General features: G+C 44.9%; 1 protein-coding gene across 1 annotated transcript in view; it reads left to right on the forward strand.

The window, feature by feature from the left end:
• CMTM4 (CKLF like MARVEL transmembrane domain containing 4) overlaps positions 1 to 15,281 on the forward strand; it is a 31,836-nt gene extending 16,555 nt beyond the window's left edge. The window contains exons 2-4 of the mRNA XM_088458342.1: positions 3,717 to 3,893; positions 9,765 to 9,863; positions 11,891 to 15,281. Coding sequence (XP_088314468.1) covers positions 3,717 to 3,893; positions 9,765 to 9,863; positions 11,891 to 12,064 — 450 coding nt within the window. The 3' untranslated portion in view covers positions 12,065 to 15,281. The remainder of the gene's footprint in view (positions 1 to 3,716; positions 3,894 to 9,764; positions 9,864 to 11,890) is intronic.
• Positions 15,282 to 17,732: the final 2,451 nt, after the last annotated feature.

A 17,732-nucleotide genomic window follows, 5' to 3' on the forward strand; every position in this document is an offset into this window, starting at 1 on the left:
TTGATGTTTAGACTGGAAATGTTTATTGCAGCTAAAAATACACTTGTGGGTAGACTGAGCTCGTGACATCCAGTCTGCAGAAGATGTGCTTTTCTCGCATTCATCCTCGCCAGCTCACACAGGATGCAGCTATTTCAATTCCCGAAGGAACTACGGACATCGTTACTATATGGGGTAGTTCCCAGTGAGCTGATTGGATGCATTGTCATGAATGTGTATTGCCCACAAAATGGCTGCCACATCTTGGTGTAGGCATTGGGTGCACTTTTTAACACGTCTTTGTTATAATATATTTTGCATTCATTTAAGTTACAAATTGCCATGATTGCCCGTATCATACCTTCTTATGGACTTGTGCAAAACCGCTATACCATTATGGATAACAATAATATTCCCTGCATAGTTACTACCAATTCATAACTGATTGAGGGGTCTATTTACTAAGCAGTGTTAGGAGACAGGGTGGAAAGTGATAAGGTGCCAGCCAATCAGCTCCCAACTGCCATCTCACAGGCTGTGTTTGAAAAATGACAGTTGGGAGCTGATTGGCTGGCACCTTATCACTTTCCACCCTGTCTCCTAACACTGCTTAGTAAATAGATCCCTAATTCTGTTGTAATGCATTGTGCAAGTCATCAGGTTCATATTCCTTATACCAGTTTTCAATGACAATATTGAGGTAACAAATAAAGAACTGGTACTATTGTTGCTGTGCATGGAGAATGCAGGTGCAACAACCTATACAGCAGCAATTTGGCACAGGAGGGATTTGGGTCCCAGGTCCTTCACCTGCGGCCTCCATAGGTTGGGTTGTGTGGGGCTTATATGGATCCGTGGACATGCACAAGTGAGTGACCTTTTGTGCTGAGAATACTTTTGAGGCGCGAATGGCTGTACTCAATTGTGAATATGCTCCGTTCATAAATACCGCCAATGTATACAGGAAGTATTCTATTCAAAGCTGTATGGTGTTTTTTGAGGAGTGGTTGTCTCAGGTACTTGTTGTTGTGGAAGGAGCCATCTTGTGGGCTGGACTAAAGGTGGGTACACACTTAGCGATGTGTACCCAGCCCAATGTCTCGTCCGGCGGGGGTGCTAGCATCGGAAAGTGCATACACAGACGGGAGCGACAGCATGGCCCTCTCTGGTGATATTGCGGGAGCACGCATAGTCGGTGACATAGCTGGTACATACTGGCCGATGTGAACGATATGTTGCCAGATCGGGCGACATATTATCTAGTGTGTATCCAGCATAAGCTTTGAGACTGTAGCCTGTTACTAATACACGAGGCACTGAGTCTTAAGGCCACCATACATCAGCAATCTGAAAACCACAAGTGAACAATTTGAAGTTTATTGCCTGATTTTAGAATATACTAGAAGTCTCACATTACACCTGGTTTCTACTTAAGTCTATTATTGCTGGGACGCCAGCAGGACCTAATACCATTCCTTACATCTACAGGATAAAGACAACCATACCAATTACTCATTTCAGGTGTCAGAATGCAGTATTTTTGAACTATATGTACAAAAGACACATTCAGCATTTTTCCATTTTTTGATGTGATACAATGGAACGGATGTGTTTCTAATTATTAGACACATGCTTAATAGAAGATCTACCTTCTGATACAAATATTTATGCTGCTACTATTCATCCATTTATTTGTTCCTTTTTTATGTTCAGTGTTTTTACATGTTTCATGTATTGTTTGTATTGTGTGTATTAATATTTCAGAAGTAAAAAGATTTTTATTATACAGTGTGTCCCATTGTATACAAGAAAATTATTTAGTCACATGTGATCACAGCGCAGCGCCTGTGTCGTTGTATATGATTTTAGGATTTCACAATCTTGCAATCTGCGCCCATACATTACAGATCTTTTTCAGTGATTTGCAGATCGATTGCAGAAAACACAGATCTGCCAGTCTTGAAAGGCCCATCATTTTACTAGTAACGGTCTGCAAATCTGCTGATCATCTCCATACACTAGCAATTTACAGCCCCAATCCATCTGTGACATCCCAACATGTTGAACAACCTGATTAAACAATTCCAATCACTTTTTGGTTGCAATCTGCGATCTGTGAAGCCCATACATTGCAGATTTATATGCACAATCGATTGCAAATTGCAGAATTGCCACAATCGATTGCTGATGTATGGGAGCCTTCAGGTCTTTGTAAATATCAGGCAGTGCCATCACTGGTCTAGTCCACATTCCTCCATTGGGTTACAATATCCAAATGAGGGGACAACAGAAAGTGGAGTGATTTAAAGTGGAGAAGTTGCCAATAGCAACCAGTCAGCTATGCGGGGTACACACGGTCTATGGATCGGGCATACACACTTACCAATTGTTCACCAAATATGCTGACCCAGAAGACTTTGGGATCTATGTATTAAGCCTTGGATGGAGATAAAGCACCAACCAATCAGCTCCTAATGGTCATAGGACCTCATTCAGACCCGCTCTGAGAGCTCGCAAGCGGGTCGATGTTTAGGCCCTGCGCACGCGCAGAGGCCGCTCTGCGCGTGCGCAAGCCCCCTGCAGAAATTCTCTCGCTCCGGAGCTCACTACAAAAGGGGCGGCTGTCGATTTTGATCGACAGCTCGCCCCGTTTTGTAGGTGTGGCGGGGGAGGGGGGTAGTTTCACAAACTGAGGCAATCAGAACAGGAAGCTTCCTGGGGCTTGCGGTTGCCGAGACCCAACTTCAAGGTCTCGTCGCAAGCCCCGATGGTCGCGATGGTCTTGACCATCGCGACCATCAACCTGGTCGGTTGCTAGCTAGCCACCAGGAGGCCGCACTTCAAAAGAGAAGCGGCCGCCCACATTCAGAACGAGTGCTTGCATTTTGCGAGCGCCTCTGAATGAGGGTCATAGACCCTATAGTTTGAAAATGCCTGACCACTTGTGTCGTCCTATTTGATGGATTCTGCACCCAATGCAATTGTGCCAGCTTTTCACGCTGATCGCGCCCATAGAGGTCAGGTTTAGCCGCGTAAAGCAGCTAAACCCGACCAAAGTGCTGGGCGAGATCGCGAAAAGTGATGTTTGGGCGCCCAAACATGTCACTTTTCGCACATTTCAGCTCTCATCCCCCAGGGGCTACGAGCTGAAATGTAGCGCTTGGCAGCTGATCGCGCCCGACAGGAGCAAGAATAGAATAGCTCCGTCGGGCGCGATAGGGGCTGGAAAGAATTGAATTCCGCCCAAGGCGTGCAGTGTGTCTTATAATGGAGAGAGGGACTAACTCTTCAACATGACCTTCTAACGTGTGCATAAAATCACTCTGGTGTCTTTTTAAATCATTATTAAAGTTTAGCCTATTTGTGCGAAGGGCAGACATTTATCTAGTTCCTTTTTTAAGGTGTACATGACTAGGGCTGGCACAAGCCCTGGGTGGCATCCCACACACACACTTCCTCTTGCCATAGCAGGCATGAGTGCCATCCTCTGCGTTACTTTCAGCTGTGTGAGAATCTTATTAGGATGGTGTGCGATATGGGAGGAGCTTAGCGTATACTAATAGAGTGGGGAGGTAACACTTTATTACAGAATGCTACCATAGGTGTACCTATATATAATACCCAAACGCCATTAGTGGTATCTTTCGGTGTGTGGCTATTATTTTTATATTTTAATTTTTTTCTATTATGTTACAAGTCATCGGTAACCAATGTATATCTTGTTTTATCTGATACAGCTCCTGGCCCTGCTGTCTTTTATCTGCATTGAGACCATAATGGTGTGCTCGCCCTGTGAGGGCCTGTATTTCTTCGAGTTTGTCAGCTGTAGCGCGTTTGTGGTGACCGGCGTCTTACTGCTCATGTTCAGCCTGTCCCTGCATGAACGAGTCCCTCACATCAACTGGATAATGACGGTGAGTGCCTCAGCAACCTCGTCCCCTGTATGTAACCTCTGATATTCGTTTTAATCCCGATTTTTCTTTTTTTTTTTTTTTTTTTTTTTTTTTTAATTGTATTTAACTGTATTTTATTTATTTATCTATTGTTTTACATCTTTATGTGATCTTCCCAGTTTTGTTGGCCATTCCCTTTGTGCTACTACTAGAAAAATATATTATGTGTGTGAGAATATATATATATATATATATATATATATAGATAGATAGATATTATAAATAATTTATTTTGACCAGTTTTAACTTTCCTCCTTTCACACAAGCATTTGCCCATGTCTAAGGCTGGGTACATGCCATATGATGGTGCAACCCAGCGTTGATGCAATGTAACGATACTTTGCGTGCGCCTTACACAGTGCACGATCCGGTATACAATGTCGCAGTGTATCTTTAACTGCTGCATGTAACTGCACCACGTCATTCATTGACCATCCCATTTTCCGTACAGAATGCAGGTGGAACAATGCGATGGACGACCGATCAGGGCGTACTCGCTAAACAATGTGTACGATATACTGTGTGCATCCACGTCATGACGATATATCGTACAATACATCGTATAGTTTCTACCCAGCTGTAGTATTACCATAGTTTTTGTTATTTTCCCATAATCCTGTTGTCTCCTCCCCATGTGTTCTAGGCAACGTTATACAGGTGTATAATAGTGGCATAACGGCACCGACCTCATTAGGCACAATAGCCGCATTATTCTAAATCAATTTAATATTGCCCTGCGATCTTACGACACTTTAGACGGGAGATCGGGAGCGTAAAACAATTGAATTGCGCCCATTGTAAAAGTGCATGAATTCAGGTTATTGCAGTGCCGTGTGTGTGTGTGTGTGTGTGTGTGTGTGTGTGTGTGTTCTGGATGTGTTTCTAGGATGTATGTAACATGATTTGGATACACATTGAATGCGGGGAGTAAAGGACAGAGGTGCAGTCACTATGATGTGAAAGTGGCGCAGTCAGTAATAATCCTTGCTATAAGGTTTGGTATGTTCTATAATGTGCTCTCATCCATTTATGAAGCCTCCCAGTGGTTAGGGTGTTCTCACCACACTTCCCTGGGGATTACAGTAAAATGGCTGCCTACACCCAGATTACATCAGTCACATGTGTCTGCTGTTTGCTTTTGAGGAAATTCTCTTGTAACACTAAATCACATGATTTTGCCACCACTGTCTGACCTTGTTCCTTGGAGAGATTTATGATTCTGTGAAGCATTTAATTAAGGGCTGTATTTCGTAATGTTAAGAAACTGCTCCAGCGTTTTTGCGGACGAAAAAAAAGCCTGAACCTTTTCTCCCTATCTAGTAAACTGAAAAGTACAGACAAATCGGATTATTCTGAATTTTTTATATCAATTGTCCTATTCCTGCAGCCCCCATTAGGTAGCAATAGGGGCTGTGCAGGTTCGATGATGGTGATAAAGATGAGAAGGTTCGCTTCTCTCCTGTTGTTCAAGACATAATGCAGGACCTCTCTGGCCGGTGTGCTAGGTGTATGCGGGACCTCTCTGGCCGGTGTGCTAGGTGTATGCGGGACCTCTCTGGCCGGTGTGCTAGGTGTATGCGGGACCTCTCTGGCCGGAGAGCTAGGTGTATGCGGGACCTCTCTGGCCGGAGAGCTAGGTGTATGCGGGACCTCTCTGGCCGGAGAGCTAGGTGTATGCGGGACCTCTCTGGCCGGAGAGCTAGGTGTATGCGGGACCTCTCTGGCCGGAGAGCTAGGTGTATGCGGGACCTCTCTGGTCGGAGAGCTAGGTGTATGCGGGACCTCTCTGGCCGGAGAGCTAGGTGTATGCGGGACCTCTCTGGCCGGAGAGCTAGGTGTATGCGGGACCTCTCTGGCCGGAGAGCTAGGTGTATGCGGGACCTCTCTGGCCGGAGAGCTAGGTGTATGCGGGACCTCTCTGGCCGGAGAGCTAGGTGTATGCGGGACCTCTCTGGCCGGAGAGCTAGGTGTATGCGGGACCTCTTTGGCCGGAGAGCTAGGTGTATGCGGGACCTCTCTGGCCGGAGAGCTAGGTGTATGCGGGACCTCTCTGGCCGGAGAGCTAGGTGTATGCGGGACCTCTCTGGCCGGAGAGCTAGGTGTATGCGGGACCTCTCTGGCCGGAGAGCTAGGTGTATGCGGGACCTCTCTGGCCGGAGAGCTAGGTGTATGCGGGACCTCTCTGGCCGGAGAGCTAGGTGTATGCGGGACCTCTCTGGCCGGAGAGCTAGGTGTATGCGGGACCTCTCTGGCCGGAGAGCTAGGTGTATGCGGGACCTCTCTGGCCGGAGAGCTAGGTGTATGCGGGACCTCTCTGGCCGGAGAGCTAGGTGTATGCGGGACCTCTTTGGCCGGAGAGCTAGGTGTATGCGGGACCTCTTTGGCCGGAGAGCTAGGTGTATGCGGGATCTCTCTGGCCGGTGTGCTAGGTGTATGCGGGACCTCTCTGGCCGGTGTGCTAGGTGTATGCGGGACCTCTCTGGCCGGTGTGCTAGGTGTATGCGGGACCTCTCTGGCCGGAGAGCTAGGTGTATGCGGGACCTCTTTGGCCGGAGAGCTAGGTGTATGCGGGACCTCTCTGGCCGGTGTGCTAGGTGTATGCGGGACCTCTTTGGCCGGAGAGCTAGGTGTATGCGGGACCTTTCTGGCCGGTGTGCTAGGTGTATGCGGGACCTCTCTGGCCGGTGTGCTAGGTGTATGCGGGACCTCTCTGGCCGGAGAGCTAGGTGTATGCGGGACCTCTCTGGCCGGTGTGCTAGGTGTATGCGGGACCTCTCTGGCCGGTGTGCTAGGTGTATGCGGGACCTCTCTGGCCGGTGTGCTACGTGTATGAGGGACCTCTCTGGCCGGTGTGCTAGGTGTATGCGGGACCTCTCTGGCCGGTGTGCTAGGTGTATGCGGGACCTCTCTGGCCGGTGTGCTAGGTGTATGCGGGACCTCTCTGGCCGGTGTGCTAGGTGTATGCGGGACCTCTCTGGCCGGTGTGCTAGGTGTATGCGGGACCTCTCTGGCCGGTGTGCTAGGTGTATGCGGGACCTCTCTGGCCGGTGTGCTAGGTGTATGCGGGACCTCTCTGGCCGGTGTGCTAGGTGTATGCGGGACCTCTCTGGCCGGAGTGCTAGGTGTATGCGGGACCTCTCTGGCCGGTGTGCTGTTACCAAGTAATGCGCAAATAGTGGGTGCAAAAATCTGCAAAATATGCCGACACTTTACATACAAAAAAGGGAAATTCTTTAAATAGACACCTGATGAAATTTTCAGTCTGTTTTATGTCACTTTAATGGATGTTTCAGTTTTAACACATGAACTGTTACTGTTCTCCATGTTCTGTCCATCAGCTGGAAAGTCTGTCACTGAGAGATGTCCACAGGTTATTATTGAATAATTTAACCACTAAAGCAATCCTTTAATAGTGTCATAAATGAAGCATGACGAGCACATACATTGCTTAATGTTACACTGACCCTTTACTGTCATGCAATATAGAAAGTCTAATTGTGTATTATACATGGGCGTTGCTTTACCGCTAACCAGGCATTTTAAATGCACTTTAATGCTGATAGTACAGAAATACTGTGCGTGAATGGATTACACACGTCTTATAAGCCTCAATGCAGATGTTTCCTTCTGTATTCAGATCCGTTAATCCGCTCATAAAGTACAAAGCGCACTGCGCTGAGGGGAAACGCCGTGTAGAGTTCCCGAAAAATCTCAGTGTAAAGTGAGGGAGCTGTGCAAGGTGCCTTTGTTTTAGCTAGCATTGTTTTCCAGTGCCTGTGGTGTCTATGTATGACCTAATCCTTGGAGAGAGTTAAAGTACCAACCAATCGGCTCGTAACTGTCACTTTACAGGCTGTTTGGGAGCTGATTGGTTTTTACTTTGGGGTCTATGTTAAACCTTGGAGAGAGAAAATTTGGGTGGGGATAAAGTACCAACCAATCAGCTTCTAGCTGTCCCTTTTCAAACCCATTCTGTAAAGTGACAGGAGCTGATTTGTTGGTACTTTATCCCCATCCACTTTAGCTCTTTCCATTACTTTGTGCATAGACCCATTTATCTCCATCCACTATCTCTCCAAGGCTTAGTACATTGGCTCCTGTGTCCTTAAGCTGCTGTGACATCACTGGCGCCGCCCTAGTGCGTATATCCGCTCAGGTCAGGCGTCCCTGTGATACAGGCTATACTTAGATGGGAACAACCTTCCTGTCGCTTATGGGCGGATTTAGGCTCTTTTAGAGGTCACACTAAAGGCACGCAGTAGCCCTTATTTTTCCTCTACACCCCATGCATTGGTGTACCCCCTCTTCTGTATAATGTGCACTCATGTGAGTAGTTTTCATTTGAACTGTGCACCCTATACATCCCATCCCTGGGTTTGTTGTTGGCCTTCCGGAGTTTATAGTCCCTGCTTATTAATGACGGGGGCTCTGGGGGCCATCCTTTCAGATAACGTTACACAGGAGCTCAGAGTAAATGCTGGATGTCGGTAGTGATGAAATTAATGACGTGTGAAACTGCTCACATTGTGCAATAGTCTCGTCTTATGGGGAGAGAATGAGACTCACAATATTATTATTTTTTTATTAATTCTGTGAAGGTCATTTTTAAAGATGAGAGTTGGAAATTCATGCTGCGGTTTTGATCTAATGCCCCCCCCCCCACCTGGCATTCAGTAGTTTTTAGATCTCCCCCTGTGCCTCTTGCAGTCTCCTTCATGGAACTTACCACCATATTCTTAAAATAAGAATTGACAAACTTGTGAAGTGACTACAATGCATCCAAGTATAGTTTGCTGGTAATGTAACCTTACTATTAGATCAGCATGTTCCATGTAGTTATTAGCTGTCCCTGTCTCTGTCGCGCTGGTCAGTGGGTGTGACTTGTCACCAAATAAAGTGCAATCCACCAATGATTCAGCAAGCTGCGTGCGATACTCTTATTATACCTGGCTCCATACATATGTTACAGAACATGCTAGTTGCTGGTATCACTAGTGTGGCTTTGCCCTAAGGCACCTGTGCATGATTAAGTAATATTGCAAACTGTGGCCGGCTAGTCACGTGTAGACTAGACGCCCCCTGGGATACTTTCAGAGGGGCACATTCCTCAGCCCATTCGTCACTTACAGGGTAATTCCATGTTAAAACATCATTCATTTTTTTTTTTTTTTTTTCTTAAACCCAACATTCTTCCAATAAATGTCTGGAGAGGTTTTTGTAGGAGTATCTGGGAATCCCATTACCAGCTTTTCTAGCTTTGCGGTCAAACAGCACTGAGACAGCACGCAACACACAGCGCTAGCAACATCGCAAACTACAACTCCCATCATCCTTTGCATGTATCCCTCTTCAGCACCTGTCTCTCCATGGTGACCTCATCACCGGGCTGCATTAGCTTCTCTGCGGCTGATGTCCCTAAGTGACAGGACTAAGGCATGTCGTGCTGTATGTACTAAAGCTTGCACCTACCAAGTCAAATGGGTAAATGCTGTGATAATGTATTCTAATGGAGGCTACTTTTTTTTTTAAAAGGTGTATGTCCTTTACCAAGCACTAACTACTTATATTTACAGGCTGCAGCCTGTACCTGTCATAATTTGGCAAAGGTACACAGAATAAATGTAACTGTTCTATCTTGTATTACCCAGTAGTAGGTACAAATGTATTTTAGGGCTAACTCTGTCCGAATACAGCGCCCGTCTGATGCGGCTCTATCCCGGTTCTGCCACGTGAACTGAGAGCGCTGTAACGCAGGCCTGGCCAATGGGGTGTACAAGTCTTGCCGTGCTGGATAAGTATGATTGTCATAGTCTTATGTGCTTGTGTTTTTAGGATCTGGTGAACACTGGGCTGAGCTCCCTGTTTTTCTTCATTGCCTCTGTAATTTTGGCCTCGCTGAACCACCAATCTGGGGCGGAAATTTCTGCAGCGGTAAGAGAAACTTTCTGTATTCTTTCCAATGAAAAGAGAAACTGGAATGTGTTTTTAACCCGTCTAGCGTGTTGTCTTCTGGCCAAAATCCACCCCCTTCTTCTTCTTCTTTTTGTGATGTTCTCCCTCACTGTAGAATAATATGTAGATTAAACGGCTTTCCGTCATCCAGCCTTTCTTTAAACCGTAGCACTGCTGCTGTTTGTCTTACGCCAGCCCGCTATCTAGGTATCACGATGGATTTCTCCTTGGGCTCCATCCAAGTACCAGTGATTTTACCCGCGGGTGTGGTTATGTGCAGCACTTACGGTACCACTGGATTTGTGGGCTGCGTACAACGATCCATAAATCTGGAGTGCGAGGTGGGCGAATTCTGATATTGCCGGCGTTTACACACCGTTGCAGCAACTCGCCCCTGTCACGGGTGTGGGTGATTTAGTTTGGATTCAGCGAAATGTGACTTATAGCTGGAGAGCTCAATGCTTAAAGAGTTAAATAGACTCTGGGAGTGTTCTGTTACTTGGCAACAGCTGTGTTGAGATTTCCGGTATAACAGCTGCTTTCTAATGTGTTGTATACAGTGAACTCTGCTGCCATCTAGTGGCCATATACGGAAATGAGCATGAAGATTAAAATTCATATTTAACTATTATCCTTTATTTGGTGCCACAAGGCTTCTCCAGCGCATTACAAAGTACAGAAACGTTGTGAGCAAAACCAGAAAAGGCAAAATACAGGGGACGATTTAATTGTTGCGTGGGCGGTTATAATTAATGGGCTTGTAATTCAATTGTTCTGGGCTCTCATTAAATATCGCCCTTGTTCACGCCCTGTTAGACTGTGTTTAGCGCTGTAAAAACTGCTAAACCCGTCTGGTTAGGGTGCCCTAACCAACGGGTTTCTCGAACATTTTTGCTCGCAACCCTCCTGACGGAGCAGCAATTAAATGAATTAATCTAGCACCTTTAAAACAAGCTAAACAATTGATCGCCCCTACAGTGTCAAAATGTACAGACAAAAATGTTATTGCTGTGTTATTAGTGTGACACAATAAATGTAATCGTTCATTACAGTTTAGTCTTGTTAGTTTGTCCATTTTCCACACTTTCCAGAAGTTTTAATTATGACCACCCTGTATATCTCTTCCATTGGGTGATTGAAGTGAGCACTTTGGTTGTTATCTAGGCTGTTAGGTGGCCATGTGGTTTTGTAAAGCATTTCTGAAAAAATTATTCCTTGCCCATCATAAGTCATGGTTGGTATGAACTGTGACCCCCTCCCACCAGTGTCAGTGATGTGATTTCCAGCACCTACTGAGCATGTAATTTGTGTAGTATTATATAGACTAGTAATATGAACCGCCCTGCTGGTCTGTCCCCTCTCCATCTCAGCAGTAAGCCGTTGGTGGGGAGGATGGGACTCTCAGGACATGTCGTTCTCTATTATTATATAGATAATAGTAGTCATCACTCTTCTTTTAAATATAGTCCAATAAAAAGAAAATGAGATTGGAGAAGAATGTCTTTAGTACTCCTCCCTCCTTTTTTTTTATTTTTAATACAATTTGAGAATAGGAACGGGGAGCTAAAGGATGAGGGAGCGCAGAGTACACAATAATGAAATTCTAGGATCATTTGCATGACAAATCAGAACATGTAAACCTAGGAGACAAGTGGATGAAATCAAAACAAGTAGTAGTAGACAGGAGGGTCTGCACTCCGCCAATAGGGTAACAATAATCTGAACCAGTTTACAGGCCATGGGTAACTGTAGAAGAAGCACCATAAACGTTTAACCTATTATGTTAGCAATAATGCATGATGTAGTGGAATCACACCTTTTCCACAATGGAGCTATTGGTGGCAGAAGTGGGCTTTTCGCAGAAGGAAGCGATTTGGCAGTGTGGCATTAAGAATGTGCCATACTAAGTATGTTTAGAGGTATTGCAGACTGGTCAGGGAGTAAGAGGGACAACCACGTACCTGAATTCTAGCACCATTTTTCTGATTTTCCTCTTCTGTTCGTAGGTTTTTGGCTTTTTGGCCACCATTTTCTATTCCGTGAACACCTACTTGGCTCTCAGGAAATGGAAAATTGGCAACCGATCCCAGAACATCCGTCAGTCCAGTGACTACATGAGAGCGCGCAGTGAATCACGCGACGTAGACAGCCGTCCTGAGATTCAGCGTTTGGATGCTTGAGCGGCCCGGAGCAAATGGAGGTTTTCCCTTTTTTTTACGTAGCTGGGCTTGATCTGGAAGTGGCTTGGCTTTATAAGGTGGCAGGGAGGCGGAGCGGTGTTTTGGCTCATTCCAAGTAATCTCCAGGTGGTTTAGAAGAAAAATGGGATTTCAGAACCTTGAAATGTCCCGACATTCCTGTCTTCACATTCCTAATTTTTAATGGTAAGGGGGAAGTAGGGTCACAAACTTTTGCGGATGAGCCACTTCAAGAAGTGAGTGTGGTGTATATAACCTGCTATGGAATGTTTTTAAAAGACAATTGACCTAAAAATGTGGAATCAGACAGGATTTATGAAGTGACTGTGCTTTGGTTCTATGAAGAGATGCTGTACGTGGCACATTACCGTCAGAGGCAAAAATGTAATGGTTTGAGGTTTGTACAATTATTTAAAAAATGTTTTTAATCCTTCATTTTAATCTACTATTTAATTAGGACATTTGCTGTTTTTTCATTTTTATTTTTTTTTTCTCCAATGAATTTTTTTTTTTTTTTACATTTTGGACATTTATGAGATCTGTTAATCTAACGTGGAGATTGTGGACGTAAATTCTCTCGTCAGTCGCTTTGGGCTAAGAAATTCGGGTTATGAAGTAAAAACTGTCACCTCTGGCAATTTTCACAATTAATATTTAAGTTATTTTAAATTCTTAATTGGAAAGTCATAAGTACATTGTGTATAATATTCAATTGTATTTTTCCCTTTTTGTTTTAGCTAATGGAAATGTAATTGTATTCACATGTACGGATGTCATTGTAACACAGCGATCCTAGCAATATGACGTCACCATATGCAATATATAACACTACAGACTGAGAATCTAACGCTAGTTCTGATCTTGAAGCAATATTTTGTCAATATTTGAACTCTGCTGAAGGGAATTGACTTCTGAAAATAATATTTAGTTGGCCTTTAAAAGTTAGGAGTGGGCAATTAGTGGCCCCCCCCAGCTGTTGTAGAACTACACATCCTGCTAAAACTGTTGCAGGGCATGCTGGGATTTGTAGTTCAACAGCTGGAGGCTCGCTTATTTGCCCATCCCTGCAATAAAGGATAAATTGAACCTACAAGTTAAAAGTTTATATGTGAGGCATGAAAGTGCTCACTCTGACCTGCCAACTCTGCTCCAGCTTGGTGTGATTCATTATTTATCAACGCTATCATTTACGCTGTGAGTGAGTCTTTATTTGCACTTAGAGCTTACAGGTTTTTTGGTGGCTGGTTTATTGAACCTAAAATCTCGGCGCCATTCCATATTGTCATCACCGCTTTAAATACACAATCGCTCCTACTGGGGTAACGTCCACACCGCTGAGAGTGCATACGCAGTGGGCAATCCCGTCGGTTTTCCATCATTTACCTATAACAGGAGTCCTGCAGTGTGGCGGATGTTAACTTACTAATAAGACTGCGACGGGCTGGCATCTTTCAATAACTTCTATTTGCAGTATGATTTGAACACTCATACTAGGCAACTTTTATTGTTAGGTTCTAATTTGCATCTAAACACTAAGGGCGGAGTTGGGTGCAAGTCCCCGTCCCCACCCCGCTATCCAAAATCTCAGGCACAATTTGCGCTCATTTAAAAATAAAAATCTTCACAATTGCAAGCCAGACACAACCAAAGCGTATGCACCGGATTTACGCCAGGCAAAAGTTGCATGCAATTGCGTACCACTTGTGCCCATGAATTAAAATTTTATTTATTTTTATTTGCAAAAAAAATACAAAATTCTCTATTAGGCAAATCATTCACACTTTGCTAGTGATAGGGACTGACCTGCTCATCGGTTCTGTGCAGCTGCCCCCGATGACCTGTAAGTAATGCAGCAGCTTTGTCCCAATCTGAGGACTAGCCCTTACTGTTCTTGGCCAATGCTAGAACGCCCCTGTCCCGTCTATGCAAGAGTGAGTGGCCGAAACCCGCAAGTCTGCATGAGTGCGTATAAAGGCCCATCGTGCTGGGCATGCACAGTGCCACTTCATGCAGCATAATACTACGCAAGCTAGTGCAGTATTCACTCTGCATCAGCTGCTAGGGTGCGGTATGTTAGATCGACATTTCTCATGTTGATTATGCATCAGGTTGACAATGTTAACATGGCTGAAGTGTTGTCATGTTTAGCATGTCGACAGTGATCATGTCTGTGTTCTTCATGTCGACATGATAGAATGTCAACCTAATGTCCCTGGTGGCCCAGGGGCTGCTTACATGGTCCTGTCTCCCGGGTCCCAGCGGCCATGCGACCAGCACTTACAGCAGAGACCTCTGCAAAGTATTGTAGCCTTACCCTCTCCCTAGTGTCTAACACTAACCCCACCCCCGCCGCAGCATAACCCTAACCTCCTACCGCCATAGCCTAATCCTCCTGGCGGCGCCTAACTGTTGGCATCCTCTGAATAATGACATTTTCCCTGGCGACATTTTAATGTGTCAACATTGTAAACATGACTGGATCCCAGCTCCTAAACCTGCTGCATTTCTAAACATTACCTGTAAAAACTTTTGTGCATAAAGTCCAAGAATTGCCCATACTGCCCCAATGTATGATCATGGCCCCTGACATTGATAAGCGCCCTGATTATCATATATCATTTTGCCTTATATTACTTTATTTTTTTTATTTACTCCATCTGCTTTAAACTTCATTACATGCAGTATACGGCTGTCTCTCTAATCAGTATCGCTAATGACTTGTCCCCTAATGTAGTGTACCAGTGTCCCTAATACGCATCCACTCTCTTCTCCATAGATCATGCTGGCTCCATCTTCTGTATCATTACCAGCTTACTATGCACAACACACACCCACTGATCTAGATAAATGCGATGTCTACAGTAGTATAATCTAAGGACAAATCAACCTTGCATTCAGCCTGCTACCCTAGCATCAGAATGCTGATATAAATCTGTAGAGGCGAGAAAGTGGCGAATGCAGCAGCTGCTATCACTGTAAATAAGGGACCTCACTGACATTTAGTGACCTATGCGGAATAATCTGATATTCGGGCTGTAGTTGCTGAGCTTGGGGGGGGGGGCACTCTTGGGTCAGCTGACTTCTTCCTTTTAGTAAGGGGATATGTCCGTATTTGCATTCACTTGATCTGCCCAATGGATGTTTGAGACGCATGTGGAAAATATCCCGAATAGAACAGTGTAATCTTTTCTGGATCCTATACACAAACCATTACAGCTGTGCTCAATGTGTGGCCTTTCTGTCAGTGGGACCCTATTTTCATGCATCTAACTGTGCATTTTAGTAGATGTATGACATTGTATTAAGTCCTGCATTACCCATTCACGTTCAAACACTAAAACTACCTTCACCCACACTAACCTTCTACTTGCTCGTATTGTTCTCTGTTATGCCACATCCAGCCTTCTAACCATTCACCATCCTCCCTGCCCTCATCTCCTGCACACCCCCACATTACATCTGCTCGGTCCACCCAACCGTTCTATCACCCACACACCGGTACTTCGTAAAATGCATTGTCTGGTATCAATCTTACTGATCACCACTCACATCATTACATGGACTTGGCCTATGAGATTGGTGCCCTTATAGACTGTCAAGGAAACTGTTGGACCAAACATTTACAGCTATATTGGAGTGAATTCAGGTTCTTCCTGAGCCACCAAAACTAACCGAATCACTGACTAATATATAATATGCCAGGAATGTGAAAACTGAAGTTCTACTTCTCCTTTTATTTCTGGTAAGGTGTATTCTGATACTGAGGGTACCAGTGAAGCAGATATCATAAGAACCTAATCGTTGTAGTTCAGTTGAAGCCCTTTCAGAGGGATCTCTGAAAGACCTCCGTAACCAAAGGTTGCCTATCCCTGAATAGGTTGCCTATCCCTGAATAGGTTGCCTATCCCTGAATAGGTTGCCTATCCCTGAATAGGTTGCCTATCCCTGAATAGGTTGCCTATCCCTGAATAGGTTGCCTATCCCTGAATAGGTTGCCTATCCCTGAATAGGTTGCCTATCCCTGAATAGGTTGCCTATCCTTGAGTAGTAGACTGTCATAGCGGCAGATACTTTGTCAAAATGACAGTCTAATTCTGCCCAAAACTGAAAACTTTGTCTTGGATGGAATCATTTGGGTTCTGCTGTTTCACTCATTAACCACCTGGTTTCAGCCAGTGTTCCAGCTAGACTGCAGGCAGGGCACTAAGGGGGGCGGCAGGGGGTTTATGTGCTCCCGAAAAGGGGTCATGGCTGGTCAGTGAGGGCGTGTGAATTGTCCCCAATTCATAACACGTGGGGGACATGCCCAACACTAACGGAGGTGCTGAGCTTCCCCCAAGCATGCGCATGGCATCTATTCACCCGGCGGTGATTGGTCACCGCAACTTTTCCGCGGGACACTGCGGCCTGCTGGTGAGGAAAGCACAGTGCAGACTGTTTTAGCAGGGCACAGCTAAAAGGGCAGGTGCACATTTTGCCCCTTTAAAATTGGGGCTGGCTTAGCGCCCCGCTAAACCAGCCTAGCGGGAACACTATTTCAGCGATGCTTTTCTCGCTCATGCTGGCAGCAGGTCATTTAATGGTTAACGTGCTACTTGAATAAAGAAAGCTAACCTTGGAAGGAGCGAGCGGAGCATTGCTGACCCATGGCAAATAGCGGGGGGACTCCTGCTTTTATCCATATAGTCAACATGCTGGCCATTAACCTGTACATAAATATGATGTATTGTTTATATACCAATGACAAACTGTTAAATTCAGCCAACGGGCATGCACGGGGGTCTTCATGGGGGGGCACTGATCCGTATTTAGGCGTCTCCTTGATGCGATCTGTGTACAGTAGCTTTCTTTTCAACTTTGGGTTTGCTTTTGAACAGTAATAGAGAATCGGTACTCTTTACAATAGACATGGGCGCTGATACTAAGCCTAGACTGGGGAAAGTGCTGGTCAGAAATACAGCCACATATTACATGGTGCTTACATGAAGACTTGTATATTAATCAGATTTCTGTCCTGTATGAAGGTACGTGTCTCTTGGGTGTAGTCCTTATGCTCCGTGTAGACCGTGATTGTCTTCTCTTACGTGTTTTGTAGTTCTCACCTCGTGTGCCTTTTGTCTCAATCTGCACTTGTCAATCATCACAGGTCCGTGTATGTATTGTGCATGAAGTAAGACCGGATGTGTGTACTGTTCCTTGTGTGCTACAATAGCGAAGGACTTGTAGTAGTAATAATATTATGTAATAAAAGATCAAATCAATTTTTTTTCCTGTGAAAATGGTGGGTGTTTGTTAGGCTTTTTTATAACATTTTGTCTTACAATGTTTATACTGTCCGATCGGCTTTGGGTTTGAACTTTGTTTATATGAAAATAATCAATTTGTTGATTTTGACATCCCCCTCCCATACACTCGACCTTTGGCCGCAGTTAAGGCACGAGGCCCTCGTTGCCCCTTATTTTTCTGTGATGACACTGCCCCCATCCTCACAAACTGGAGATAATGGCAAATTCATTTATTTTGCTGATTTTATAATGGTGGTGGAAGGTGTGTTTTTGTGTTTTTTTTTTTTTGTTTTTTTTTAATCATTTTGAATTAGTGCATTCCTTATTCATACTGCTCTTTATATGTAATTGTACATTTTTATTTT

This window comes from Taudactylus pleione, unplaced genomic scaffold (genome assembly GCF_031769625.1).
Source record: "Taudactylus pleione unplaced genomic scaffold, aTauple2 ptg000828l, whole genome shotgun sequence".
In the NCBI taxonomy this organism is placed as follows: domain Eukaryota; kingdom Metazoa; phylum Chordata; class Amphibia; order Anura; family Myobatrachidae; genus Taudactylus; species Taudactylus pleione.